The sequence below is a fragment of the Panthera uncia genome (genome assembly GCF_023721935.1).
Source record: "Panthera uncia isolate 11264 chromosome C1 unlocalized genomic scaffold, Puncia_PCG_1.0 HiC_scaffold_4, whole genome shotgun sequence".
Classification (NCBI taxonomy): domain Eukaryota; kingdom Metazoa; phylum Chordata; class Mammalia; order Carnivora; family Felidae; genus Panthera; species Panthera uncia.
The window spans coordinates 100,454,610-100,471,086 of record NW_026057585.1 but is presented as its reverse complement, the minus strand read 5'-3'; the positions used below and the strand labels follow the sequence as shown (position 1 = coordinate 100,471,086).

Genomic DNA, 16,477 nt, shown 5'->3' with positions numbered 1-16,477 from the left:
GAAAGAAAGAAAGAAAGAAAGAAAGAAAGAAAGAAAGAAAGAAAGAAAGAAAGAGAGAGAGAAAGAAAGAGAGAGAGAGAGAAAGAAAGAAAGAAAGAAAGGAAGAGAAAGGAAAAGAAAGGAAAAGAAAAGAAAAGAAAAGAAAAGAGGTAGGGAGAGAGATTAGTAAATTAGTTATGTTGGCCAAAGTGCTTACCAAAAAGTATCTAAACAGAATGGAAACACTAACAAACATTGGCTAAATATTTAACACAGAGAAATTCAAAAGAAGTTCTTTGCCAGCCAACACTTGCTAGACACCTAAACTGATGTCTAGAACTTTCTTGTCTGAACAGACACACAAGACTCAAGCAAGTCTCCAGATAACCTGAATGGGGTGAAGTCTAGGGGGATTCCAAGACGCAAATGCAAGCGGGGTGAGCCTCCCCTTCTGACCACTGTGAAGACTCACTGCTTCCACATGACCGCCTTGGGAGGTCTGGCCCAGCCTCTGTTTTACGCCTAAGATACCAAAACACGCAGCTCAAAAGTAGAAATGCAGAGCTGGGCTCCCCAGCGCCACCTCTGGGATGAGGCAGAACGTTCTTTTTTTTTTTTTTTTTTTTAATGTTTATTCTTGAGAGAGAGCGAGCGAGCGAGCACAAGTGTGTGCAGGGGAGAGGCAGAGAGACAGAGAGAGAATATCCCAAGCAGGCTCTGTACTGTCAGTGCAGAGCCTGATGAAGGGCTCGAACTCATGAACCTTGAGATCATGACCTGAGTCAAAATCAAGAGTCACTTAAATGACTGAGCCACCCAGGCACCCCCAGGAAGAACGTTCTTAACCAGCACGAAGCACAGTCATGCCCAACACAGGGCAGCAGCTAAGAGCGTGGACTCTCAAGCTAGAGCTTTCAACCTCCCATCTGTAAAGTGAGGCAGTTACAGAAGCCACAGAACAGGGCTGTTCTGGGGGTAAGAGGCCAGAAGAACACCCGGCTCACAGGAAGCCATACAAGTGTTGGCTAAGTAAACAAAGACAATTCCTCGTACAAGTTCAGGTTACCTGATAGGGTGTCAGACCATGTAAAGGATAAAGTGGTTTTGGCACCGGGGGCTGCAGCTGGCCGAGGTAACCCAGTACCGCCAGATCACGAAGAACTTTGTTATGCGACTCTCTGAAAAGTAAATCAGAACGAAGTAGAGATTTAACCTTACACATCCACCTCCCGCTCAGAAACACAGTACGTTGGTCATTACACAGATTATACATACACGAGCACACACTCCCACCTTGACATTGGCACACCCTGCCTTTCTGTAAACCCACTGGAAAAACATGATGCCTAAAGACTCGCCTTTAAATAAAGGCTCTTGGCAACCAGAGCTGGAGGCCGCTTCTGGCTATGGGTCTTCCTCAACCTATGATGTGGTTTCATCCTCATACACCCACCGGAAGCTGAAAATATGGAAGGATGAAAACGCCTTTAAGACACCTCGCACACTGGGGCGACTGAGGGGCTCAGTCAGTTGAGCATCTGACTTGGCTCAGGTCATGATCTCAGGATTCATGGGTCCAAGCTCCGCATCGGACTCTGTACTGACAGGTCAGACCCCAGAGCCTGCTTCGGATTCTGTGTCTCCCTACCTTTCTGCCCCTCCCCTGCTTGTACTGTCTCTCTCAAAAATAAATAAATAAACTTTAAAAAAAAGAAAAATTAAAAAAATTTTAAAATTTTTAAATGTTTATTTTTGAGAGAAGGAGAAACAGAGCACGAGTAGGGGAGGGGCAGAGAGAGAGGGAGACACAGAATCTGAGCAGGTTCCAGGCTCTGAGCTGTCAGCACAGAGCCCGACGCAGGGCTTGAACCCACGAACAGTGAGATCATGACCTGAGCCGAAGTTGGACACTTAACCGACTGAGCCGCCCAGGCGCCCCTAAAATTTTTTTTGGAAATCAAACCATCTTAAATCAGGGACTGTCTGTATTTCCATTGGGAAAATAATGGCTCAGAAAATAGCCGATTCTCCTTCGTAAACATGTAGCAGTGGCAGAGATTTGAACATTTGTAGAGAAATTCTTCCCTTTAAGGAAATGAGAGCAGAGAGGCTTATTACACTGAAGAGAACTCTATCCTCCATCCACGGTGGCTGACTCACCTATTTCTTGGCGTTTTTCTAAATGCAAAGTCTGACTGGACGCAAATCAGCTTATGTCCAGTGAACACAACGGGACTCTCCTTTTCTTCATCGGCAAATTCCAAACTCTCTGTAAACTCCGCCAGCTGGAAACCTCTGTTCCGGATTCTGGACTTGCTCTTTGTGTACAGGCCGTCCATGTCGTCTACATAGTCAGGAGTGAGGTTTGGCATGTACTTACTCCGCCCGGAACTGAACTGGACCACGTGGCTGGGAGACAGCAGCCGGATGAGATCGATGAGAAGCAGAAGCCCCTTGTCTGTGAGGAAGGTGACACGAGCAGTTAGCACACTAAAATGCAAGGACACGTTTCTACGAGAAAACGGTACATCTGTCTGTGACACAGAAAGATCAGTAAGAACGATTTCCTAAGAATGGGGCTTCAACGTTACGGCCTGAAGCCAAAAGCTTACTCGTACTGCCCACCCTTTGCTGCGAGATGCGCCTCCACAGGCTTACCTGACACCCAGCCCATCGTGTTGACGATGAGAGGGGCCTCTCTCTTGTAGGAGCTGAACACGTACTGTATTATCTCAATATAATTCTCATAGTTGTTTTTACAAGAAGGTTTCCCATAATATACCATTTTCTGCGGTGTCCTCTGGTGAGTAAAAGGTGGTCCTAGGAAGATAAAGGTGAGAGTTTGCAGGACTATTTAAAAAGAGGCGAGGGCTCCGTGTCGGCCATTGCCAGTGACAAAGATTCGCAAGAAGTCAAAGATTATCCTACCACTAGGAATAGCTGTATCTCGTTTTCAGAATATTCTAAGCTTTCAGGGCGTCTGGGGGGCTCAGTCATTAAGGTCATGATCTCAGGGTTAGTGAGTTCAAGTCCTACATCAGGTGAACACGAGCCCCACTTCTCTTTCTCTCCCTCTCTGCCCCTCGCTCACTTGTGCCTTCTCTCTTAAAAGAAAGAAAAACAAAAACTTAGCTTTAAATTTAATACAAAGACATCTTTATGTTCTTTTAATGTTTATTTTTGAGAGAGACAGAGACAGAGTGGAAGTGGGGGAGGGGCAGAAAGAGAGGGAGACACAGAATCCGAAGCAGGCTCCAGGCTCCCAGCTGTCAGCACAGAGCCCGACAGGGGCTCGAACTCACGAACTGTGAGATCATGACCTGAGCTGAAGTTGGATACTTACCCAAAGGAGCCACCCAGGCACACCCCCTCATTGTCACATATAATTAATCCCAATTCTTATTATGTCCTAATATGGCCATTCGTTTACTGAACACCGACAAGACACTGATGCTCAGTGAGCCAAGTGAGTATCTTTCTAGATACTCAGGATACACGTGTGAACAAAACCATGTCCCCATCCTCGGACAAGTAAGCAGCAATCACTCACTAGCATGCAGCACTTCCTATGCCCCATGTATTTCACAAGTAGTCTCTAATTTTCATAAAAATCCTATGACGTAGGGAGTATTACTACGCCCATTTTTATAGAGGAGGACACAGATTAATTGACCAAGGTCATACAGCTAGTAGATACCAACTGCGCTTGAACTCAGGTGATTCAGCTCCAGAGGAAACGTTCCTTTCTTCTTTTTTTTAATGTTTATTTATTTATTTTTTGAGAAAGAGGGAGAGGGAGAGGAAGAGGGAGAACGTGAATGGGGGACGGGCAGAGATAGAGAAGACAGAGAAACCCAACAAGTCTCCGTGCTGTCAACACAGCCCCACACAGGGCTCGAACCTATGAACTGCGAGATCATGACCTGAGCTGAAATCAAGAGTTGGACGCTTGCTTAACCAACTGAGCCACCCAGGTGCCCCCAGAGCAAACATTCCTAACTGTAGCACCAGTCCGTCAAAACTGACCTACTTCCCTTATCTGGCTGGTGACCAGGACCACATGGCACCACGGTCAGCAGGGTGAGGGCCATGGTTAATGTGGTTGGTGCCAGGCCACCTGGGACAGGGCTGGCAAGGCTCCCCCCCAAAGGTGGAGTAAGGGGACTTGGGGCAGCCCACAGCTGAGGAAGTGGCCTGCACAGCAGAGGGATTGAACAAATACAAAGAGACTGAGTAAATATGCAAATACACTGACAACAATCACAGCCAGAGTTGTTATCATCAGATATGGAACTTATAAATACGGGAGGAGGAAGGCTAACTAGAATAAACCCAGGGTGTCAGACCAGAATCAGAATGACTGCAGTAAACTTGTGGCTCTTAATAAATAGAAAATATGTACACAGAAGCATAAACGTAGTGTATACGTATGTACGAATACGTATGCACATAATATACATGCATGGGTTTAAACGTGCATGTATTTCCTAGCTCTGTCCACCGAGGGGATCTACAAGCAGTGACACCCCAGAAGAAGTAACAAATAATACACCTAGTTACAGACAGAGTGGAAAACCCTGGCAAACACTTATCTTAACCAAATGATCAGAGGCAACCTCTCTGGTGACAGGGCCAACTGACAGCTTGCTGAAATGATGCACTGAGAACACAGCACCACATGTCAATCAAGCCATGAGGGGCACTCAACAGGTACTCTTCCAAATTGCCAAGGTCATGGACGATAAGGAAAGCTGGAGGAACTGCTCCAGACCGAGGACTAAAGATTTGCAAATATACGCTGGGCCGGGGCAGGCAGCTGGATGATGGACGAGGGACAGTATTCCACCAGTTCAGCTGCTCTGATTTGGTGGCTGCATTAGGATTATATAGCGGAGTGTCCTTGTTTGGGGAAACACCTACTGAAATATTAAGGGGTAAAAAAGAAAAGTAAATGCACTGGGGAAAACATAAAAGAAACAAAGAAACAATGAAACCAGCTAAAGAGCAAAGTCCAAACAATTAGTTTTGATAAAACTGTAAAAGCAACGTGAATGCTCTACTTATTGTCAAAAAGTCTGTTAAATCTAGAACATATCCAGCAACCTGATATATCATCTGCTTCTCTTAAAAGTCAACTAAACAGGGATGCCTGGCTGGCTCAGTCAATAGAGCATGAAACTCCTGATCTCAGGGTTACCAGTTCAAACCCCACATGGGGTACAGAGATTACTTTAAAACTCAAGTCTTAAACCTGTTAAAAGTCAACTAAACAGGGGTGCCTGGGTGTCTCAGTCAGTTAAGCGTCTGACTTTTGATTTCAGCTCAGGTCATGATCTCAAAGTTCATGGGATCAAGCTCCATGCTGGGCTCCATGCTTGGAGACTGCTTGGGATTCTCTCTCTCTCTCTGCCTCCTCCCCTGCTCATGTGCATGCTCTCTCTCTCTCTCTCTCTCTCAAAATAAATAAACTTAAAAAAATTTTTTAAATAAATAAATAAAATTTAAAAGTCAACCAAACAAAAATCACACAACTATCTTGACAGACACAGAAAAAGCACTTGACAAAAACCTAACACCCTTTCATGACAACAAACATTCCACACGCTAGAAAAAGAAGGCAGCTTCTTCACCCTGGAGAAGGAACGCAACTGACAATGAAAACCCACAGCTGACAGCATGGACAGCATGGTGAAGCGCATTCCCTCTAAGATGAGGAATAAGAAATGTTTCCTCCTATTCAACACTGTACTGGAGGTCCTAGCCTTTTCTTAGACAGGAAAAAGGAATTGAAGGCATCCAAACTGGAAGGAAGACGTAAAACTATTTCTATCCGCAGATGACGATCTTCTATCTAGAAAATCCAGGGGCGCCTGGGTGGCTTGGTCGGTTAAGCGTCCCGACTTCGGCTCAGGTCATGGTCTCACGGTCTGTGAGTTCGAGCCCAGCGTCGGGCTCTGTGCTGACAGCTCAGAGCCTGGAGCCTGTTTCGGATTCTGTGTCTCCCTCTCTCTCTGCCCCTCCCCTGTTCATGCTCTGTCTCTCTCTGTCTCAAAAATAAATAAACGTTAAAAAAAAAAAAAAGAAAATCCAAAGAAATCCGTAGGAAACCTACTGGAGGTAATACGGGAATTCAGCAAAGTTGCAGGGTATGTGGTCAACACACAAAAATCACATGTGTTTCAATATACCAGTAGTGAAGAATCTGGAAAGGAAATTAGGAGAGCAATTCCACTTACAGTATTAGCTAGAAGAATCCAATCCTTAGGAACAAATCTAACCAAGGAAGTGAAAGACTTCCACACTGAAAATCACAAAATTTTGCTGAAAGAAATTAAAGAGCTAAAAAACTGGAAAGGCACCCTGTGTTCGTAAGAAGACTGATCATTGGGGCCTCTGGGTGGCTCAGTCGGTTAAGCGTCTGACTTTGGCTCAGGTCATAATCTCACAGTTGGTAGGTCTGAGCCCTGTGTTGGGCTTTGCACCGACAGCTCAGAGCCTGGAGCCTGCTTCGGATTCTGTGTCTCCCTTTCTCTCTGCCCCTTCCCCACTTATATTCTCTCCACCCCCCCCCCCCAATAAATGAATAAATCTTTTAAAATCAGCAAAAAGAAAAAAAAAATTATGCTTAGTGAAAAAAACAGTCACCCAAGGACAGATATTGTTAAGGTCTCGCCTACAGGAGGGGCTTGGAGGAGGTGAACTCACAGGGACAGAAAGCAAAATAGAGGTCACCAGGAGCAGGAAGGAGGACAGGTGCTATTTAACAGGGACAGCATTTCAGTTTGGGATGACGAAAAAATTTTGGATGTAGGTGGTGATGGCTACGTAACACTGTGAACGTACTTAATGTCACTGAACTGTACGCTTATCAGTGATTAAAACAGTAAATAGTATCACATTTTGTATATTTTACCATTAAAAAAAAGCAACATGGGATTCTGGGTTGGATTCTGGACCATAAAAAGGATGTTAGTAGGATAACTGATGGATTTTGATTAAAATCTGTAGTTAACAGTACTGTGTCAATGTAATTTCTAGGTTTAAATCATTATATATGGTTACATAAAATGTAAATACTATAGGAAGGTATGTTTCTGATTTACACACAAAGTGGGTATTGGTTCCATTTACCAAAATGGAACCCTAGAAAATTACCATAGTTTTGTTTTTTGGAAGCTAGGAGAACCGTTATAAGAAGACCGGGAGTTTGGGTGGAAGGGGGAATATTCACTTTTACACTTTCTTTTTTCATATTTATACTTTTCATTTTTTTTTTCTTTTTTCTTTTTTTTTTTTTTAATTTTTAACGTTTATTTTTGAGACAGAGACAGAGCATGAACGGGGCGGCGGGGGGTGGCAGAGAGAGAGGGAGACACAGAATCCAAAGCAGGCTCCAGGCTCCGAGCCATCAGCCCAGAGCCCGATGTGGGGCTTGAACTCACGGACCGCGAGATCGTGACCTGAGTTGAAGTCGGACGCTTAACCGACTGAGCCACCCAGGCGCCCCTTTTTAGTTTTTTCTATCATTATGTTTGAGTTTTATAAAACCAAGACATTTAAGATATATACAACACACTTTCTTGCTAATATAAACAAACATTAAAAAAAGGTGGTGGGGGGGGGAGGCTGGGTGGCTCAGTCGGTGAAGCATCCTACGTTAGCTCAGGTCATTATCTCATAGCTCGTGAGTTCAAGCCCTTTGTTGGGTTCGTGCCGACAGCTCAAAGCCTGGAGCCTGCTTCAGATCCTGTGTCTCCCTCTCTCTCTGCCCCTCCCCTGTTTGTGTTCAGTCTCTCTCTCAAATATAAATAAACATTAAAAAAAAAAAAAAAGAAAGAAACGTGTAATACATACCTAGAATTGGTTCTGTAATATTAAGTAAGGAAATGCAACCTGGAGGCGTAAATTCTGTCTGTCCCAGATCACATTCCAAATAGTCAACACAGGAAATACTGAAAATTTGAAAGGAATAAAGAAAACCTTAGCTAGCTTTACTATGTCAAATGAATACATAAGATCTCACAGATTTTATGCAACACACAGGCATAATCCACCCTTTTATAGTCTTTTAGGTTGGATGCTCCAAACATGACAATCAACGAAAAGAAAATGTGCAGGCACGGTCATAGTGTCCACTCACAATATGGATACAACTTGGTACTACCTAAAATTTTACTTTCGAAATACAACGGAATTTCCCCTACTCTGAACCTCTGGGTATGGACAAATACAGAATCTAAGACAGGCGGCCCCTCTTGCCCCCTCGCTGATAAGCGAGGTCAGTCACTGTCTCGCTCCCAAACACAGCAGAACAGAGACGGTCATTGCTCAGCTGAGCAGCTTTGCACAGACTTATAGACAATCTCTACTTAGATGTCAAGATGTATTCCTGTCTAGTTTCTTAAGTCAAAAATCCTATTTCATGCCCCAAATCTAATAACGTGTCTAAACAAAAAAAAATTAAGAAACAAAAAATAAAAACAAAAAAAAAACCCCACTCTTACCTATTTAGCAACTGGTTAATCAGGTATCTATTAAACGTTGACTTTCCAACGTCCTGAGAGCCACAAACCAGAATGACAGGGCAGCCGTCTACTTCTTCTGGAGGCAAAAGAAACATTGACGCCTAGGATTAGCCACCTTCTTTAGGGCTCTAATCGCAAATCATAACCCTCTGAGGCTCTGGTGGACGAACACTCCGTTTATCACTACGCGCCACTCACCACAGGACACAGTGACCAGCTCTTCCATGGCAGACAGGGCACTCTCAGTTAAACGAAGGCCGTTCTTCTTCTTCTCTCTTTTGATGCCAACAGACCTCAGGGCTAAATGTTCAGAGTTAATCTGGAAGGTTGGGCTCTGAAATTAACAATGTAAGCTTTAAGAAAAGATGAACACAGTGCACGTTTCGTCGTCTAGGTCTAGGCTAGTAAACCTCAAACAGTTGTGAGCTACAAAAGACAAACCTGGTCCCTCCTTTCTCTCACGCCCAAAGCCAACTCTTCCGTAATGCTCGTCAGCTGTCCCTGCAGTCACCCCTACCTGTCCTCCTAGCTCACACATACTTCCAGGCTGCCGTCACCTCTGCAGGAGGCCCCCCCAGGAAAGGAAAACCTGTGCAAATATAAAAGTGATTGCCCCAAGAACAATTCAACAGAAGACCACAGCTGTCCAACAGGTTGGTGATTTAGAGTAACATCAAGGCAGTCTCCAAAAACATAAAGTAAAAAGACAAAGAACATGCACAGAGCTGAGAGCACGCGGAAGACAGGCCCGCTAACCCACTGGCGCTCCAGCGGAAGTAACAGGAAACCACGGAAGCAACCCACAGCATCAAGAGCAGACCCTCGCGGACGCAGGTGGGGTTCGGAGGGAATAAGGCCTCTGGGGTGAAGGTGAAGAAGATCAAGGAAGAGCCCCCCATGCACGATCATATCCTCGTGCAATTCATCACCCCCAAGATAAAGACATCGTAGAAGGCACGAGAATCGGTCTGGTGTGTGACTTCCTATCAGCAACTCTGAATTCTAGAGAACAATGGAGCAAGGCCTTCAAGGTTTTGAGGAAAAGACTCTATACTCTGCTCAACTATCAGTCACGGAGAGTAAAATAAGAATAACTCCTGGGGAGAAAAAAAAAAAGAACATCTTATGAGATCATATAAAGTTCACCATCTGCCGGATATGAAAAAATAAGGCTAGAATGTAGTAACACACAATGGGGGAGGAAAGTTACCCAAGAAAGAGCATAAGGAATATAAACGGCGGTGGTGAAGTCCCAGAAAAAAATAAATAAATAAAGTTAAAAATAAATGGAAAAAAAAAAAAAAATCAAGGCGTTTAGAATCTTCGCTTACAAGAAGCAAATCTCAGTAACACGGGGCCTCCACCTCCTCCTCCACGGTCCTCAACAAGCTACTGGCTTCTGCGCTAGATTAAACTGATGCAACCACAACAGTGCATTCACTGTCCTGACCCCATTTCATACCTTCTGTCACTCAAACCTCCAACACCTACTTACTGGCTCTGCTCCCACTCAGTGATGATGATCCTGATCTGCTTCCTGGAGCAAAACGAACCACTCAGAAGAGAACTTCTACTTGGCGGCCCCCCCCACCCCCACACCCCCGCAGCCCATCCCGCCATTTCCTCTGGCTACTCCTACTCTAGGTCAGCTGCCTGTGCTCCCAAGGCCACTGCCCCAGGCCTGCAGACACCAGAACCAGAAGCCTTCCTTCGGGACGCCTCACTTCGAGTGTCCTCACCTCTCTCTGCTGCATCCTCGGCACCCTCCCCGCTCTAGATCATTCGCACCTGCTGTGTCCAAACCTGTTGGGGTTTTTTCATCCATCTGAACAAAAAACAAAACTCTGACCACACTCCTCCAAATACTGTGTCATTTCTCTCCTTCCCCGTACCGCTTAACTCTACAAAGGCAAAATCTCTTACTATTAAACCTGAGAGTTGCTCTCTGCCCAGGCTCCCGACCTTATTCCAATCAGTCTGCCCCACCCGCCCCAGCGGTCTACTGCGGACACGCTAGTCCAGACCACACGCCTACACGCAAGCTCCCTTCTCAGGCCTCACCTACCATCAGCATCTGCCACAACTGCCCACGTCCAGCTCCTCTGAACACCTCTTGACCACACCCTGGTTTTTCTCTACCATCAGTGACCACTCTGTCTCAGCCTCTGCTGTTCCCTCATCCACACCTCTTCTGGTCTCAGCGCCTAAGGGCTCAGACTTTGAACCTCTCTACCTCTCTGTATCCACTCCCTTGGTGTTATTATCCCATCTCACGGCCCAGAGACCATTCTGCTGGAAGCTCCCAACTCCAGAATCACGCATGCAACTGGCCACTTGACATCTCCAATGGTCTAACAGGCACCTCAAAGCTAACATCTCAATCTGCAACTCCTACACCACCCCCATGTCAGTAACTCCACGCACCCGGGCGGGTAGGCTAACAAGCTTGAGCTTGATGTCATCCCTGATTCTTCCCCATGCCTCACATCCAGTCAGCCTGATAAAAATCCTGCAGGTTAGGCTCAATTTATGGCTCATGCGAAACAATTACAGAAACAGAGCCTGACTGTTAAGAAATTAAGAACGTGACCAGCAAAACTTCGGAGACGACAGAGACATGACAGAAAGTATAGTGCACCAACGTACATGCACAGAGAAAAATTTATTTACTGTCTCAAGCGAATGAATTAAGATAAAAAGATAACCATCCGGAGGTGCCTGGGTGGCTCAGTCGGTTAAGCTTCCAACTTCAGCTCAGGTCACGATCTCATGGTTCGTGAGTCTGAGCCCTACGTCGGGCTCTGTGCTGACAGCTCGGAGCCTGGATCCTGCTTCGGAGTCTGTCTCTCTCTCTGTCTCTGCCACCCCTCCCCGCATGTGCTCTGTCTCCCTCTCTTTCTCTCTCTCTCTCCACCCCCTCAAAAATAATCATTTAAAAAAAAAAAAAAAAAAAAAAAGAAAACCATTTGAAAAATTCCAAAAGTCGGGGCACCTGGCTGGCTCAGTCGGTAAAGCATCCAACTCCTGACCCTCAGGTTCTGTGTTTGAGCCCCACGTTGAGAGGGAGGTTAAAACAAAACTTCGAAAAAATAAATAACAACTCCAAAAGGCATTTAACCACTTACAATATGAAAGAACGGCTTTCGCTAGGGAACAACACGGGGAAGGGGAGACATTTCTCATGACAGACCGTTCTACACACACCTTTTCACCATACACACGTATGACATTTTGTACAACCCGCAGCACAGCACAACAGCCACGCTGCTCTCTAATCGCGCATCCTACAGTCATCTGATAGGACTGCTCTGGTGAAACTAACGAGCACAAGTCTGAATGAAAACTGGTCGCACCTCTTGTACAAAGACGTAAGATAAACCCGGGTGGCTGACTAAGAAGTTTACGGTGGAGGTTCTCAACTGTTCCAACATCACAATGGAACACAGAGGAGAAAAATTCTTCATCAACCAGCATCTGTCATCTGCAAAAAGAAAAATTAAGTACCTTAGAAATAGTAACTCCAGGGGTGCCTGGGGGGCTCAGCTGGTTAAGCGACTGGCTCTCGATTTCAGCTCAGGTCACGATCTCATGGTTCAGTTCATGGGATCGAGCCCCGAGTTGGGACTCTGCGCTGACAGCACAGACCCTGCTTGGGATTCTGGCTCCTTCTCTCTGTGCCTTTCCTCTGTGCATGCAGGCATGCGCTCTCTCTCTCTCCCAAAAATAAACAAACATTAGGAAAAAAAAAAAAAAAAGATGGGAATGCAAACTGGTGTAGCCACTCTGGAAAACAATATGGAGGTTCCTCAAAAAATTAAAAACAGAACGACTCAAGGGCCCAGCAACCGCACTACTAGGTATCTATCCAAGGGATACAGGTATGCTGTTTCGAAGGGGCACGTGCACCCCAATGTTTATAGCAGCACTATCAACAATAGCCAAAGTATGGAAAGAACCCAAATGTCCATCGATGGATGAATGGATAAAGAAGACGTGGTATATTGGGGTGCCTGGTGGCTTTGTGGGTTAAGCGTTCGACTTTGACTCAGGTCATGGTCTCACGGTTGGTGAGTTCAAACCCCGTATCATCAAGCTTTGTGCTGACAGCTCAGAGCCTGCTGGAACATGCTTCAGATTCTGTGTCTCCTCTCTCTGCCCCTCTACCACTCATGTTTGCACGTGCTCTCTCTCTCAAAAATAAATTTTAAAAAATTAAAAAAAAAAAAGGAAGATGTGATATATATATATATATATATATATACACACACACACACACAATGGGATATTACTCGGCAGTCAAAAAGAATGAAATCTTGTCATTTGCAACTACGTGGATGGAACTGGAGGGTATTATGCTAAGCGAAATTAGTCGGTCAGAGAAAGACAAACATCATATGACTTTACTCATATGAAGGCTTTAAAATACAAAACAGATGAACGTAAGGGAAGCAAAAAGAATATAAAAACAGGAAGGGATCAAAACATAAGAGACTCTTAAATATGGAGAACAAACAGAGGGTTACTGGAGGGGTTGTGGGAGCGGGGATGGGCTAAATGGGTAAGGGGCACTAAGGAATCTACTCCTGAAATCACTGTTGCACTATATGCTAACTAACTTGGATGAAAATTTTAAAAATAAATTAAAATAAATAAATAAAAATAATAAAATAAAAAGAAAAGAAAAGAAAAGAAAGAGAGAAAGAAAGAAAAAGAAAAAAAATAGTAACTTCGTTAAATTCTACACTGTTTAGGACCACCCTCTCCTCAGCTGAATTGTCAACTTTTTGAGAGCAGTAATTATGTTAAGGGCCTTCTTCAAGAAACCATACTGCATAATAAGAACACACCTGGATGGAGAGAGAAGTCAATCCAGGATTGCTTTGGCCACACTCTAGCTGTGTGGCCTTGGGTAACTTTTCTCATCTGAAAAATGGTGAAAATAAGTTTCACTCACAGGACCCATGTGAAGGTTTAAATAGACACAGAAAAGTGTACAATATCTAGGCAATAGGAAGCATCTAAAAATATTAGCCTTGGGGACACCTGGGTGTCGCAGTTGGTTAAGCGTTTAGGTCCAGGTCATGATCTCACAGTTTTGTGGGTTTGAGCCCCGTGCTGGGCTCTGGGCCAGCAATGTGGAGCCTGCTTGGGATTCTCTCTCTTTCCCTCTCTCTCTGCCCCTCCCCCACTTGTGCTGTCTCTCAAAATAAACAAAAGTAAAAACAAAAATACAAATATTACTGGGGGCGCATGGATGGCTCAGTTGGTTGGGAGTCTGACTTCAGCTCAGGTCATGATCTCATGCTTCATGGGTTTGAGCCCCGCGTCGGGCTCTGTGCTGATGACTCAGAGCCTGGAGTCTGCTTCCGATTCTGTGTCTCCCTCTCTTTCTGCCCCTCCCCGCCTGCGCTCTGTCTCTCTCTCAAAAGTAAACATTACAAAAAGATAAAAATAATAACACTAGCCTTATTATAGTATACCCTCAGTAAATTATCCATTTATTTTCCTTACCCCGGTTAAGATGAGATCTGAGCAAAGCTCGGGCTTCCCTTTTCACCTCCTTCTTGCTTTTCTCAGGCACAGAGTAATGAACTGCGTTGATAGTAAGGCGAGAATGAGTGTAGGTAGAGAAGACATCTTGGGCAGGGTGGCCTTGGCTGATGGTATAACCTAACACCTGCACCTGGCCATAGAGGCACGTCACACGACAGATCCCGCTAAAAGTAAAACCCTACAAGGAAAGGGGGGTGGGCAAAAAAGAAATAACATGACAAATCCTGTTACTAATGACTGAAAAAAAATTTTTTATTAATTAATTTTGAGAGCATACTCATAAGAGCATGAGCAGGGGAAGAGTACAGAGAGAGGGAGAGAGAATCCCAAGCAGGCTCTACCCTGTCAGTGCTGAGCCCCACGCAGGGCTTGATCCCATTAACCGTGAGGTTATGACCTGAGCCTAAATCAAGAGTTGGACGCTGAACCGACTGAGCCATCCAGGTGTCCCCATGACTGAAATTTTCAAAACTTTTTTTTTTTTTAACTAAACTCTATGCTGAACATGGGCCTCAAACTGATGACCCTGAGACCAAGAGTAGCATGCACCACCCACTGAGGAAGGCATCCCCTTCCTCTTAAAAAAAAAAAAAAAAATGTGTTGGGGCACCTGGGTGGCTCAGTTGGTTTAGCATCAGACTTCAGCTCAGGTCATGATCTCATGGTTTGTAAATGCAAGCCCCGCGTCGGGCTCTGTGCTGACAGCTCAGAGCCTGGAGCCTGTTTCGGATTTTGGGTCTCCCTCTCTCTGCCCCTTCCCTGCGCACGGGCTCTCTCTCTCAAAAATAAACATTAAAAAAAAATTTGAAAAACATAAAAAATAAAAAATATGTCTAGAGGTGCTGGGTGTCTCAGTTGGTTTCAGCCTCTGACTCTTGATTTTGGGTCAGGTCATGATCTCACAATTCGGGAGCTCGAGCCCGGCATCAGGCTCTGTACTTCGTGTAGAGCCTGCTTGGGTTGGGATTCTCTCTCTTTCTACCTCTGCCCCTCTCCCCTGCTCCTGCTCACTCACTCTCTCCAAAATAAAATAAAATTCTAAACTCTTAGTTGCTATTCACATAACAAGTAACTTCTAAGTAACAACACGTTGTACTAGGTGGCCATCGGGTACTGATTATCCTTAACCTAATTTCATATCCCACCACAGCTACAGAGATGGCTGGTGTATACAGACACATGAAAAACAAGCGGGTCCCATGAACTGGGCTCTGCAGCTGTCACAGACCTATCTCTACCAAGGCCCACTGCCTGCCAAGTTTCTCCCGTTCCTGGGCTTTCACATCCCCCCGACACTGCAGGAAGACCTCCCACACCAGCATCCAAGTGAAGAGCCCAGGTCCTGAAATTAAGCTGCCTGGGTTTGAGTCTTAGCTCTGCCCCTACTTTCAGCCTTTACCTTTCAGCAAGTTACCCAAACTATACCTCAGTTTCTTCGTCCGTAAACATTTACGGAAATGAAGGTAATGACTCCATAGAGCTGAGAGTATTAAAAGGGTTCACAAACCTAAAACACTTAGAACGTAGAGCCCGGCCTCTCTAAGCACCCCGTAAACGTGAGCTGGTCCTATTATTTCCTGCTATTAAATTCCCTTCGGCTCTCAAAGCCTAGAGCTCCACAACAGGTTCCTAGTCACCCCCTGCTCAGCACCGCCGCCAGGAGGAACGCTCTCGACCCGGGGCCGCAGAGCCCGCACGGTCTTCTCCCAGCCCGCGAGTCCCGGAGCTGCTCCCCATCCACCCCCCCCCTCCCCGATCGCGGCCGGCCAGCCTCCCCCCACCGGCGCGACCCACCTGGTCCCGCGGCAGCAGCAGCAAGGCGCGGCCCGGGCCGGCCGGCCGCACCGGCGGGATGGGGAGGGTCGTGGGGCAACTCGGGGCGGGGGCCGCGGCCGGGGCCGGGCTGGGGGCCGCGGTCTTGGGCCTCCGGGCGGCCGAGCGCGACACCAGGCAGCCGCTCTCCCGCCAGTCCGCGCCGGCCGCCTGGGCTTGTAGCAGCCGCCGCCGCAGGCGCCTCCGGCCGCACCAGCGCAGGGTCCCGAGCCGGCGGCGGGGCCGGCGGCTGAGGACGAGCTGGGGCCGAGCCTTGCGGGCCCGCAGCCACGTGGAGCGGGAAGGACCCCGCTTGAGAAGCAACTGGGCGTCCGCCATGTTGGCCACGGGCGCCTGCCGCGCGAGAATCTCCCGAGATCCGGTCGCTCCGCCCCTCGGCCCGTCGTGCGGCGGAAAGTAGAGGCCGGGGGTGGGGGGCGCCCTCTGCCGGCCGCCCGCGGCAGCGCACGTGGGCTCCCGCAGGCCTCCCGGAGGCTCCTGCCGGCCTGGAGCGGCAGGGGCGGCAGCCTAGGTCACACCACGTGGGGCCGTCCCACCGAGGGCCCTATTTACATTATGCAAAAGCCCCACCCCGGCCAGATACCCCA

The 16,477-nt window shown here is 46.6% G+C and overlaps 1 protein-coding gene across 1 annotated transcript in view; it reads right to left on the bottom strand.

The window, feature by feature from the left end:
• NOL9 (nucleolar protein 9) overlaps positions 1-16,245 on the bottom strand; it is a 22,466-nt gene extending 6,221 nt beyond the window's left edge. Inside the window, exons 1-9 of the mRNA XM_049618184.1 lie at positions 15,852-16,245; positions 14,016-14,235; positions 11,858-11,985; positions 8,703-8,838; positions 8,484-8,580; positions 7,834-7,931; positions 2,638-2,799; positions 2,140-2,437; positions 1,046-1,157 (exon numbers count right to left, since the gene is read on the bottom strand). Of these exons, the coding sequence (XP_049474141.1) occupies positions 1,046-1,157; positions 2,140-2,437; positions 2,638-2,799; positions 7,834-7,931; positions 8,484-8,580; positions 8,703-8,838; positions 11,858-11,985; positions 14,016-14,235; positions 15,852-16,208 (1,608 nt within the window). The 5' untranslated portion in view covers positions 16,209-16,245. The remainder of the gene's footprint in view (positions 1-1,045; positions 1,158-2,139; positions 2,438-2,637; positions 2,800-7,833; positions 7,932-8,483; positions 8,581-8,702; positions 8,839-11,857; positions 11,986-14,015; positions 14,236-15,851) is intronic.
• Between the last annotated feature and the right edge of the window lie 232 nt (positions 16,246-16,477).